This window comes from Staurois parvus, unplaced genomic scaffold (assembly GCF_062004578.1).
Source record: "Staurois parvus isolate SC_StPar_1 unplaced genomic scaffold, SC_StPar_1.0 ptg001362l, whole genome shotgun sequence".
Classification (NCBI taxonomy): Eukaryota; Metazoa; Chordata; class Amphibia; order Anura; family Ranidae; genus Staurois; species Staurois parvus.
Window position 1 is genome coordinate 249,860 of NW_028319158.1, and position 12,987 is coordinate 262,846.

General features: G+C 41.9%; 1 protein-coding gene across 1 annotated transcript in view; it reads left to right on the plus strand.

The window, feature by feature from the left end:
- TDP1 (tyrosyl-DNA phosphodiesterase 1) overlaps positions 1-8,544 on the plus strand; it is a 207,973-nt gene extending 199,429 nt beyond the window's left edge. The window contains exon 16 of the mRNA XM_089661659.1: positions 8,357-8,544. Coding sequence (XP_089517785.1) covers positions 8,357-8,430 — 74 coding nt within the window. The 3' untranslated portion in view covers positions 8,431-8,544. The remainder of the gene's footprint in view (positions 1-8,356) is intronic.
- The last annotated feature ends 4,443 nt before the right edge of the window (positions 8,545-12,987 follow it).

A 12,987-nucleotide genomic window follows, 5' to 3' on the forward strand; every position in this document is an offset into this window, starting at 1 on the left:
GAAGAACAAGTGTTTATCTGTGGGGTGTTTTGGAAGCATCTGTGGGATGTTCTGGAAGAACAATTGTTCATCTGTGGGGTGTTCTGGAATCATCTGTGGGATGTTCTCAAAGAACATGGCGGCCCCACTTTGAAACTTACAGGACTTAAAGGATCTGCTGCTGACGGTTTGGTGCCAGATATCACAGCACAACCTTCAGAGGTCTAGTGGAGTCCATGGCTGGACAGGTCACTGTGGGTAATGATCATGTTCTAGCTGATCGTTGTGTATTAATACCTCCCAATCTATATTAATTCCTGAGTCCACACGCAAGTTTTCATATTCTTAAGTCCTGATGAAGGAAGCGATGTTGAAGCCCCCGAAAAACATTGGCTCCATAAACAATCTGTCAGTGGAATAACCTCATGCTTGGACTTGAGTATTACGGTGTGATACTTCAGTTCTGGATTCAGCCCAAGAACCAAAACCTTTCCATTTACACCGCAGCCAGAATACTGGATGATATCATACAATATAAAATAAACATGCAAAGAAACCTCGGAGTTCCCGTGTCATTCATCCCCTTTCAGAGGCATAAACAGCCGTCATACCCACAAGCACCTATCAAAGGACATAATGTTCCTCTCCGTACTTTACCATGCGCTCCGCAGTTGCCATGGATACAGGTACGTGATTATAAATTGCTGACCCGAGCATGGAACTTGCGTTGTATGAATACTGATAGATGTAAACATTTCTCTCTTTAATGATAGTGAGCTGTGTGATGTGAAGGAGACGATTCCACAATGCTTTACCTGTAGGGAAATCACAGAGAACAAACATACAGGGAATGACACAAAGTAACAAACTAAAAAAGAAGCAGATTCACAATGAATACTTCTTAGGCGGGGGGGGGGGGGCCGCATTGGAAACTGGGACTGTTGGGGGGGGGCAAACTTAAAGTGGTTGTAAACCCTTCCATATACCCAGTGAAGTAACTGGCCTCAGGTTATACAGAGATGAAACAAATCCTCCTACTTAAGTTGAACCTGTTTATCTGCAGTATTTTCTGTACAGCCATTCAAAGTGCAGAATTTATACAGCTTGTCTGAGCTTCCAGAATGCAGGGGGTGGGGAGCAGAAGTTACATCTGCAGTGCACAGTGACAGCCGATTGAAGGGAATAGACGCAACCCCCTTCACACAGGAACAGAGCTGAGGCTGTCACTCACAGGCTGTGTGCTGGAGCTCCTCCCCTGTCACCTTTTTATCTCTTGGTGTCAGGAAAACTTGTCAGAAGTGACTCATGCAGCTAGCAAATGAACAAAGCAGCAGACAGAAATGACACTTTTTGCTCTGGATTGAGACAAGTACACACTATAGAGGGATATGCTTTGTTCATATTTCATTTATGAGGTTTACAACCACTTTAAAGTGGTTCTAAAGGTTCAAGGTTTTTTACCTTCATGTATTCTAACACTTACCTGAGCCCCATCCCGATCCAGCAATGCTCATGAGAGCCTCAGTTCTCCGGGGACTCTGACTCCTGATTAGCTGAGGCAGCAGCGAGAGCATTGGCTCCCACTACCGTCAATCACAGCCAGTGAGCAAATCAGGAGAGAGAGGGCGGGGCCAAACAATGGCTTTGTGTGTGTGAATGGACACAGCCATGGCTTAGGAGTGTGCCTGTTCAGGTGCCCCCATAGCAATCTGCTTGCTGTGCGGGTACCCAAAAGAAGGGAGGGGCAAGGAGCGCTGGCGAGGGACCCCAGAAGAGGAGGATCTGGGCTGCTCTGTGCTCTTGTTTAGCCTTCCTTCATACGCAGCCAGCTGATCCCTCTCTCTACTGCTTACCGAGCATCGTGACGTCAAAGCCCCTCCCCTACGCGTTACGCCACAGTTTAACAGGTTTGTTTTTTTTTAAAAACAAGACTTTCATATTTCTTTAATTTTGCTCAATATTGATTTTGGCCCTGGGAAGTGCTGTAAGTGCATGAACGTATCGAAAACAAAAAATTGAAAGTTTCCACTTTGGTAAGATTTCACAAAAGGCAAAATCAATTTGTGCTCATCCATAAGGGTGAACTAGTCAGACAGGAAGGCAAAATAACCCCCCCCCCCCCCCCTCCAGGGAACGTGATGCCGGTTTTACCATACAGGAGGAAAAGCATTTATTTCTGACTTTCTGGGGCAATCAGCTGCATTCCTAGGGCCAGAGTATTTCTCTCCTAGCCTCTGGAATTTATTATTTGCAAGAAAAAAAAACATCCAGTCCTTTCTTCAATGCAATGATTGTTTTGTTTTTCCATAGCTACATCATGGTGGTAAACCATTTCACTGCCTATCTGCTCTTACTGTAAAGAATCCCTTCATGAACTGATTGAATTGTATATTAGCCGAGTCCATTTTGGAACTGGGAGCCCAAAGAATTGGGGGCTTCTCAGTACCAAAACTGCACTACCACTGGCTGGGCTGCTCTGACACTAATGATTGGGAACCACTTAAGAAGAAGTGATTAAGGGGGATATGATCTCCATGTATAATACATAAGGGGGGATATGATCTCCATGTATAATACATAAGGGGGGATATGATCACCATGTATAATACATAAGGGGGGGATATGATCTCCATGTATAATACATAAGGGGGGATATGATCTCCATGTATAATACATAAGGGGGGGGATATGATCTCCATGTATAATACATAAGGGGGGGATATGATCTCCATGTATAATATATAAGGGGGGGATATGATCTCCATGTATAATACATAAGGAGGATATGATCTCCATGTATAATACATAAGGGGGGGGGTATGATCTCCATGTATAATACATAAGGGGGGATATGATCTCCATGTATAATACATAAGGGGGGATATGATCTCCATGTATAATACATAAGGAGGATATGATCTCCATGTATAATACATAAGGGGGGATATGACCTCCATGTATAATACATAAGGGGGGATATGATCTCCATGTATAATACATAAGGGGGGATATGATCTCCATGTATAATACATAAGGGGGATATGATCTCCATGTATAATACATAATGGGGGATATGATCTCCATGTATAATACATAAGGGGGGATATGATCTCCATGTATAATACATAAGGGGGGATATGATCTCCATGTATAATACATAAGGGGGGGATATGATCTCCATGTATAATACATAAGGGGGGATATGATCTCCATGTATAATACATAAGGGGGGATATGATCTCCATGTATAATACATAAGGGGGGGATATGATCTCCATGTATAATACATAAGGGGGGATATGATCACCATGTATAATACATAAGGGGGATATGATCTCCATGTATAATACATAAGGGGGATATGATCTCCATGTATAATACATAAGAGGCTTGGCTAACAGATATTCTCACTTCCTCTCCTGTGTATGACCCCGGCTACCCATCTGACTGTTTGCTCTAACTAGTTCTGGTCAGCTCAGTAGATTTTTTTTTTTTTTAAAAAGGAGCCAGATACATTCCTAAATGCACAAAATATAACCGAATATTGACATTTATAGAAAGTTATCGATCCTGGGAATATCTGATGTCCCTCTGGGGGTCAGGAAGGTATTTGTTTTTACTCCGATAGAGTAAATTTGACCATGCTGCATTGGCAGGGTTTTTGTTTTTTTTTTGCCTTCCTCTGGATCAACTGTGCGAATAGGGTCCTCTATATGGAGGTTTTCTATTTGTTCTGATTTTTTTTTTTTATCTTTTTTCTTTTTTTTTTAATAGATGAAGTTAGATGGACTTGGTGTTTTTTTTTTTTTTGTTTTTTTCATCCTGACTAACTATGTTAACATGACAGCTAATGATGTAATCAGTATGATGGACGATCGTTATGACAGATTGGGTTTGTTTATAAACAAACCCACCAGCTCAGCTGTCATTGTGTTAGGCCCAGCCGGCCTCAGCTGCCAAACTGAAACACAGACAGGAAAAAATGCATTGGTTAGAACTATAAATAATATAGATAATCTGTTACATGTATTTTTTTATATTTTGTCTAATTTATTACTAAAAAGAAACATAAGCATGACGTTTTTTACAATGGTGCACCAAATAAAGCACCTTACAGTATAAAAGCCTATTTAGATCTGTGTATAGAAGTGCAATTTTTTGTAGCATTAGGCAGATACATTATTATGCATCAATGTGTATTTCTTTTGTGCATTGGTGTGTGTAACCAACGCGTTTCGGATTTTGGTGTGGAAAGAAGTAGCAGCCTGCTGGAATACAATGTTCATATAATTTATGAATATATTAAAAAGTAAAGGTCCCAAAACTGAACCTTGGGGGTCCCCCACTAACAATACTGAACCTTGGGGGTCCCCCACTAATTACACTGAACCTTGGGGTACCCCCACTGACACCCCAGACCATTCAGAGTATGAATCGTTAACCACTACTCTCTAAATTTTATCTTTTAGCCAGTTTTCTATCCATTTACATTCAGATTTTTGCAAGCCGGTAGACTTTACCTTACACATTAGCCGTTTTGAAAAATCCAAGTATACCACATCCACAGCCACCCCTCTGTCCAAGTATACCACATCCACAGCCACCCCTCTGTGCCACCCCTCTGTCCAAGTATACCACATCCACAGCCACCCCTCTGTCCAAGTATACCACATCCACAGCCACCCCTCTGTGCCACCCCTCTGTCCAAGTATACCACATCCACCGCCACCCCTCTGTCCAAGTATACCACATCCACAGCCACCCCTCTGTCCAAGTATACCACGTCCACCGCCACCCCTCTGTCCAAGTATACCACATCCACCGCCACCCTTCTGTCCAAGTATACCACGTCCACCGCCACCGCTCTGTCCAAGTATACCACGTCCACCTCCACCCCTCTGTCCAAGTATACCACGTCCACCTCCACCCCTCTGTCCAAGTATACCACGTCCACCGCCACCCCTCTGTCCAAGTATACCACATCCACGGTCACCCCTCTGTCCAAGTATACCACATCCACCGTCACCCCTCCGTCCAAGTATACCACATCCACCGTCACCCCTCTGTCCAAGTATACCACGTCCACCGCCACCCCTTTGTCCAAGTATACCACGTCCACCGCCACCCCTTTGTCCAAGTATACCACGTCCACCGCCACCCCTTTGTCCAAGTATACCACGTCCACCGCCACCCCTTTGTCCAAGTATACCACGTCCACCGCCACCCCTCTGTCCAAGTATACCACGTCCACCTCCACCCCTCTGTCCAAGTATACCACGTCCACCGCCACCCCCCTGTCCAAGTATACCACGTCCACCGCCACCCCTCTGTCCAAGTATACCACGTCCACCGCCACCCCTCTGTCCAAGTATACCACGTCCACCGCCACCCCTCTGTCCAAGTATACCACGTCCACCGCCACCCCTTTGTCCAAGTATACCATGTCCACCGCCACCCCTCTGTCCAAGTATACCACGTTCACCCTTCTGTCCAAGTATACCACGTCCACCGCCACCCCTCTGTCCAAGTATACCACGTCCACCGCCACCCCTCTGTCCAAGTATACCACGTTCACCCTTCTGTCCAAGTATACCACGTCCACCGCCACCCCTCTGTCCAAGTATACCACATCCACCGCCACCCCTCTGTCCAAGGTTTTGCTCACTTCCTCATAAAATAAATCAGATTTGTTTGACAACTTCTGTCTTTCATAAATCCATGCTGCCTGTTGGTTACAGTATTTGTTTCCAGCAAGAACTCATCTATGTGGTCTTTTATTAAACTCTCCAGTATCTTCCCAACTATAGAAGTTACACTAACAGGTCTATAATTACTTGGGAAAGAGTCTTTCCTAAAATCAGATCTTCTGTTATTTCTGCATTTTAGTGCATTGGCAAAAGTCAATGGCTAAGCATCAAAATGCTGTTTATGTAATTAAAAAAAATAAATAAATAAACAGTGGTGATCAAATACTAACAAAAGAAAGCTCTATTTGTGTGAAAAAAAATTGTGTAAATTTGGGTACAGTGTCTAATGACCGAGCAGTTGCCAGTTAAAGTTGCACAGGGGGTAAAACCTTGTGGAGGTCAAGTGGTAATGCTGGACACCAGGCAGAAAAAAAAATGCAAATGAATGCAATGAACGAATACTCTATTAAATAAATAATAATAATTATATATATGTATGTATGTGTATGTGTGTGTGTATATATAATGTGCATAAAGAAGCCAAGGAAAGATGGAAAAATCTCCAAAAGGCATCAAATTACAGATTAGACATTCTTATAATATGTCAACAAAAGTTAGATTTTATTTCCATCATTTACACTTTCAAAATAACAGAAAACAAAAAAATGGCGTCTGCAAAAGTTTGGGCACCCTGCAGAATTTATAGCATGCACTGCCCCCTTTGCCAAGCTGAGACCTGCCAGTGTCATGGATTGTTCTCAATCATCGTCTGGGAAGACCAGGTGATGTCAATCTCAAAGGTTTTAAATGCCCAGACTCATCTGACCTTGCCCCAACAATCAGCACCATGGGTTCTTCTAAGCAGTTGTCTAGAAAACTGAAACTGAAAATAGTTGACGCTCACAAAGCTGGAGAAGGCTATAAGAAGATGGCAAAGCGTTTTCAGATGTCAATATCCTCTGTTCGGAATGTAATTAAGAAATGGCAGTCATCAGGAACAGTGGAAGTTAAAGCAAGATCTGGAAGACCAAGAAAAATATCAGACAGAACAGCTCGCAGGATTGTGAGAAAAACAATTCAAAACCCACGTTTGACTGCACGATCCCTCCAGAAAGATCTGGCAGACACTGGAGTTGTGGTACACTATTCCACTATAAAGAGATACTTGTACAAATATGGTCTTCATGGAAGAGTCATCAGAAGAAAACCTCTTCTACGTCCTCACCACAAAAATCATCGTTTGAACTTTGCAAATGAACATATAGACAAGCCTGATGCATTTTGGAAACAAGTTCTGTGGACCGATGAGATTAAAATTGAACTTTTTGGCCGGAATGAGCAAAGGTACGTTTGGAGAAGAAGAGGCACAGAATTGAATGAAAAGAACCTCTGTCCAACTGTTAAGCATGGGGTTGGATCAATCATGCTTTGGGGTTGTGTTGCAGCCAGTGGCACAGGGAACATCTCACGAGTAGAAGGAAAAATGGATTCAATAAAATTTCAGCAAATTTTGGATGGTAACTTGATGCCATCTGTGAAAAAGCTGAAGTTAAAGAGAGGATGGCTTCTACAAATGGATAATGATCCTAAACACACCCCTAAATCCACGGGGGATTACATCAAGAGGCGTAAACTGAAGGTTTTGCCATGGCCTTCACAATCTCCTGACCTCAACATCATTGAAAATCTATGGATAGACCTTAAAAGAGCCGTGCGTGACAGACAGCCCAGAAATCTCAAAGAACTGGAAGACTTTTGTAAGGAAGAATGGGCAAAGATACCTCAAACAAGAATTGAAAGACTCTTGGCTGGCTACAAAAAGCGTTTACAAGCTGTGATACTTGCCAAAGGGGGCAGTACAAGATATTAACTCTGCAGGGGGCCCAAACTTTTGCAGACGCCATTTTTTTATTTTCTGTTATTTTGAAAGTGTAAATGATGGAAATAAAATCTAACTTTTGTTGACATATTATAAGAATGTCTAATCGGTAATTTGATGCCTTTTGGAGATTTTTCCATCTTTCCTTGGCTTCTTTATGCACATTAATACTAATTTTTAGCTGGGGTGCCCAAACTTTCCATCCCCACTGTATATATATATATATGTATGTGTGTGTATATGTATGTGTGTGTATATATATATACACACACACACACACACACACACACACACACACACACACACACACATAAACATACATACACACTTTCTAGATAGATATGGAGCGAGCACAGGGTTGAGCTCGTCAGTCCAGCTCATCAGTCCACTGCTTCTATTTTCACTGTCCAATCACAGGCTGGGGGAGGGACAAGACCCGTAGGTGTTACTGAACTGCAGCAGGGAAAAAATCAGGTCTCCTCCCCTGCCAGCCAGGGATTGCGCTGTAGGTCAGAGCTGTGTGAATCTGAGGACTGGATGGACAGAAATACAAATCCTTTGGCAGGTAAAACAGATCCCATATATGTATTTCATCCATGTATTTAATTGTTTCCCTTGTGTTTGGGTTTCTCTTTAAGCTACTCATACAAGTGTCTTGATATTTTTTTTTGTCAACTACCCCCCCCCCCCCCCCCCCCGCCACTCGTGGTCCCTCTTATCTCCTTCAATGGGTGTTCACTAGGCAACCGGCTGCACGCCGTGTTCTGCCTCACTGACTGACTCTCCAGATCTTGTGTGTTTTGTGTTACAGACAGACCCTGGGTGTGGAATATTCCGTATGTCAACGCTCCAGATTCAAACGGGAATATCTGGTGTCCGTCGTAGGATTCTCGCACTGTGTGAAGCAACTTGCAGAGTATCGGATCCGCTTCCTGTGAAGATTTTTTTTTTTATGTTTTCATAAAAGAGCTGACTTGAATAAATGGAGGTATTTGTATATTTCTGTGGTCACCAGAGAATTTGTTTTATTTGTGGAGGGGGGGGGGGGATTCTGGTAAAGTGCTTTTTGAATGGCAACTCATTTCAACCGTGTCAAGTCGAGTCGTTAATTTCTTTACTCTTGGATTGTGTTGCGATGGGTTAGAACCTCTGTCTGTTTTTTATTTCTTTCTGGGGCTCCCTTAGAGGAAATGTCACATGTATTTTATACTTCATTACATTGATCCAGCTTGGCCCAATGTACTATGTATATACCGTACCTGTGGAACCCTCCAGAGTAGGGGTCTCCAAACTTTCTAAACAAAGGGACAGTTTATTGTTCTTCAGAATTTAGAGGTGCTGAACTGTGGTCTTTGGGTGTAAAAAGGTATCAATGTCAGTGGGGAAAAACAGTGCCCCATCATTTGTGTCAGTGGGAGGAATAGTGCCCCATCATTGGTGTCAGTGGGAGGAATATTGCCCCATCATTGGTGTCAGTGGGAGGAATATTGCCCCATCATTGGTGTCAGTGGGAGGAATATTGCCCCATCATTGGTGTCAGTGGGAGGAATATTGCCCCATCATTAATGTCAGTGGGAGGAATAGTGCCCCATCATTGGTGTCAGTGGGAGGAATAGTGCCCCATCATTGGTGTCAGTGGGAGGAATAGTGCCCCATCATTGATGTCAATGGGAGGAATATTGCCTCATTGTTGGTGTCAGTGGGAGGAATAGTGCCCCATCGTTGGTGTCAATGGGCAGAATTGTACCCCATCGTTGGTGCCAATGGGCAGAATTGTACCCCATCGTTGGTATCAGTGGGAGGAATAGTGCCCCACTATTGGTGTCAGAGGGCAAAAGTGTGCTCCATTGTTGGAGTCAGTAGGAGGAATAGTGCCCCATTGTTGGTGTCAGTAAGGGAAATATTGCCCCATCGTTAGTTTCAGTAGGAGGAATAGTGCCCCATCATTGATGTCAGTTGGCAGAACAGTGCCTCATCATTGGTGTCAATGGCTGTAATACTGCCCCATCATTGGTGTCTGAGGGCAGAGATTTGCCCCATCGTTGGTGTCCATGGGAGGAATAGTGCTCTATTGCTGGTGTAAGTGGGAGGAAATATACACCTTCATTGGTGTCTGTGGGGGGGGGGGGGTGGGGGGTATTCCCCATTTTTGGTATCAGTGGATGAAATGTTCCCCAAGAGATAGATAAAAGCAAGCAAAGGGCCACAGTTTGGAGAAATCTCTACTTCACCGTTACTCCAGTGCTTTCCACAAGCTTCCAGGTCCCATGCTGGGCGGTTTCATGCTGCATTGTCAACACAGGAAGTAAACCACTGAGCAAGGACGCCATTCAGAGAATGCTTTACATTTTCTCAATGAATGCACATAATTACGTGAATGGATGAGGTGGTGAGTTGACATCTCCAACTCATCCATTCAGAGACTGCTTTGCAAAGCATTCTCTGAATGGCGTCCTTGTTCAGTAGTTGACTTCCTGTGTTCACAATGCAGCAGAACAGCTGCTCAGCACGAGACCCAGAATCTAGTGGAGATCACTGGAGTAGGCATGACTACGTTATGGATTTCCAGTATCTAGGGGCATCAGACAGGTATGGTGTATACATAGTTACATTGGTCCAGGCTGGACCAATGTAAGTACAGGTATACTTTGGTTTACGGACGCCTCGGTTAATGTAATTTTTGGTTTACAAATGAAAATCCATTTAAAATAATGCCTTGGTTTACAAATTTTTTTTCGATTTATTTTTCGCAATACGAAGTGTATGTCGGTGCCGATTTTTAAATGCAATTGTTGGCTTTTGTTTTCCTTCACTATAGGTCACAGAATTCGCTGTCACTTTCCCTGGAGCTAAAGGATACTTTGTTTCTTTTATCTCGGGAAACAAACTAAAAGGAAACATTGTTTCTTTTATCTCGGGGAAACAAACTAAAAGGAAACTTTCTTTCTTTTATCTCGGGGAAACAAACTAAAAAGAAACTTTGTTTCTTTTAACTCGGGGGAAATAAACTAAAAGGAAACTTTCTTTTATGTGGGGTGAAAGTGACAGCTGATTCTCTGAGCTATAGTGAAGGGGAAAAAAAGCCAGTAATTACATACTAAAATAAACTAAAAAGAAACATTGTTTCTTTTATCTCGGGGAAACAAACTAAAAGGAAACTTTGTTTCTTTTATGTGGGGTGAAAGTGACAACTGATTCTCTGAGCTATAGTGAAGAAAAAAAATGCCGGTAATTACATTTAAAAACCGGCACTGACCTATAGTGACAGCAACTTTTTTTTCTAACCTTCGGAATGGATTAATTGGTTTTCAATGCACTACTATGGGAAACCGTGTTTCAGGTTACGAATTTTACAAAATACGAAACGTCCCGCAGAACGCATTAAATTCGTAAACAGAGGTACACCTGTATATATAACTTATCCATACCTGGAATTAAAAGATCCATCTTTCTTCTTCTTGCAGAGCAATAAAAATCTGACCTCTTGTACTCTACTAAAAAACAGCATTTGTGTTTCTGTCTGTATTGCTTTTGGAGATTTCCCCTCACTTCCTGTTTGGTAAAATGTCCACAGGCCAGGAAATGAGGGAAAAATCTTTCTAATGGAGCCACTGGTAGCAGTAAACACACGAGAAGGGTTCTAACCCTCACCCATGTCTAAAATTAAGGAAAAGAGGTGTTAGCTGGAAATACTTTAAATTATGTATCAATTCAGCTGGCATGGAGTTTTCTATAAGCATTAACAATTGTCTTTTTTTTTTTTCAATAAAATCTTTGTTTTCACATTTTGCCGTCTTTGTTACAGTGCTGCTGATCTGCAGCCTCTTCCTATCTACATACAGTCCAGCAGTGGCCGCATGGCATTTTTCAGGGTGGGTTTCCTGATGGTGAGAACAATGGCCCATGTAATGTGTGCTGAAAGAGCCCCTTGTAGGCTCCATCATCTGGGTGACAGGGTGACAACTCAGGAGCACAATTGATAGACAGTGACAGAGCATTGTCATAGTATAACAGGAAGTGCCTGAATGAGGACTTTTATTGCAGAATCAGGGATTATGTTAACCACTTCCAGTCCGGACACTTTCACCCCCTTCCTCCCCAGTCCAATTTTCAGATTTCAGCGCTATCACACTTTGAATGAGAATTGCACGGTCATGCAACACTGTACCCGTATGAATTTTTTAGTATTTTTATTTAGCCAAATCAAACTTTATTTTGGTGGTATTTATTCACCACTGGGATTTTTATTTTTAATTTTTGCTATATAAATGAAAAAGTCCAACATTTTTTAAAGCGCTTTTCTTATAAAATTTTGCAAATAAATAATCTTTCTTCATAAACCTTGGCCAAAAATGTATTCATTTATCTTTTTAGTAAAAAAAAAAAAAAATAACCCAAATTAGTTTATAAGCAAAAATTATAATTTTTCAATATTTTTTTTACATTTTTATTTTATTTTTTTATATTATTATTTGTTTGTTATGTTTTTAACATACTGTCACCCTAGCAGTACAGGGTCACCATAGTGACACTGTACTACTTGTGGGGGGTGATGAAGATTGTTTTTTTTTTTTTTTTTTACACTGATTGCTTTTAAACCCATAAAGGCTGTAAAAACAATCATTTCTCCTTCTCTCTGGCTGCATTCTTGCAGCCATTGAGAAATACCGTGAGAGCTGTGATTGGTCACAGCTTGTCACATGGTACAAGGCTGTTGTGAATAGCCCTGTACCATGTGACCTCTGTGATCATTCACAGATTTCACACGTAGTAAGCAATGATGTCAGAAGTGACATCTTGCTTACTACTATTTATGTGATCACTGATTGGGACCTCAAACAGAGAGTCTATACAGCGATCAGTGTTCCTGTTCCGCCGGATCGCGGTGCCGTGCTCTCCTAGGGAACGCGCACAAGCAGGGAAGCGGGAGGATGTTTATAAAGGGACCACCCGCCCCTGCACTGCTCCTGTCTGGCCGTTTTATGTACATGGGCCAGACGGGAAGTGGTTAATGAATGATAAAATGATTATAAATACTTGTTTTTTTTTTTTGTTTTTGTTTTTTTCTCTCAACACAGGTATACATTATTTATTTATTTATTTTTCTCTTTATATCTTTTATTAAATTTTCTTTAAAAAAAAAAAAAAACTTACAAAACCATCATAAATCTTTTTACATCGTTTCTATAGAACTTTATCCCCATACCCACCCCAACACACCCCTGTCCAGTCTCATCTTATCCTCTTTCCCCTCCTATTAATCTAGTCATATATATAGATCTCTTTAACCATTTAAATTCTCTGGCACTATCGGGGGACCTTTTTATTGTTTTTCTAAAATTAAAATAACAAACATGTTATACTTTACTGATCTGTATTGCACAGAGCAGCCCCGATCCTCCTGTTCTCAGGTCCCCCAACAGCACTTTTTTTTTTTTTACT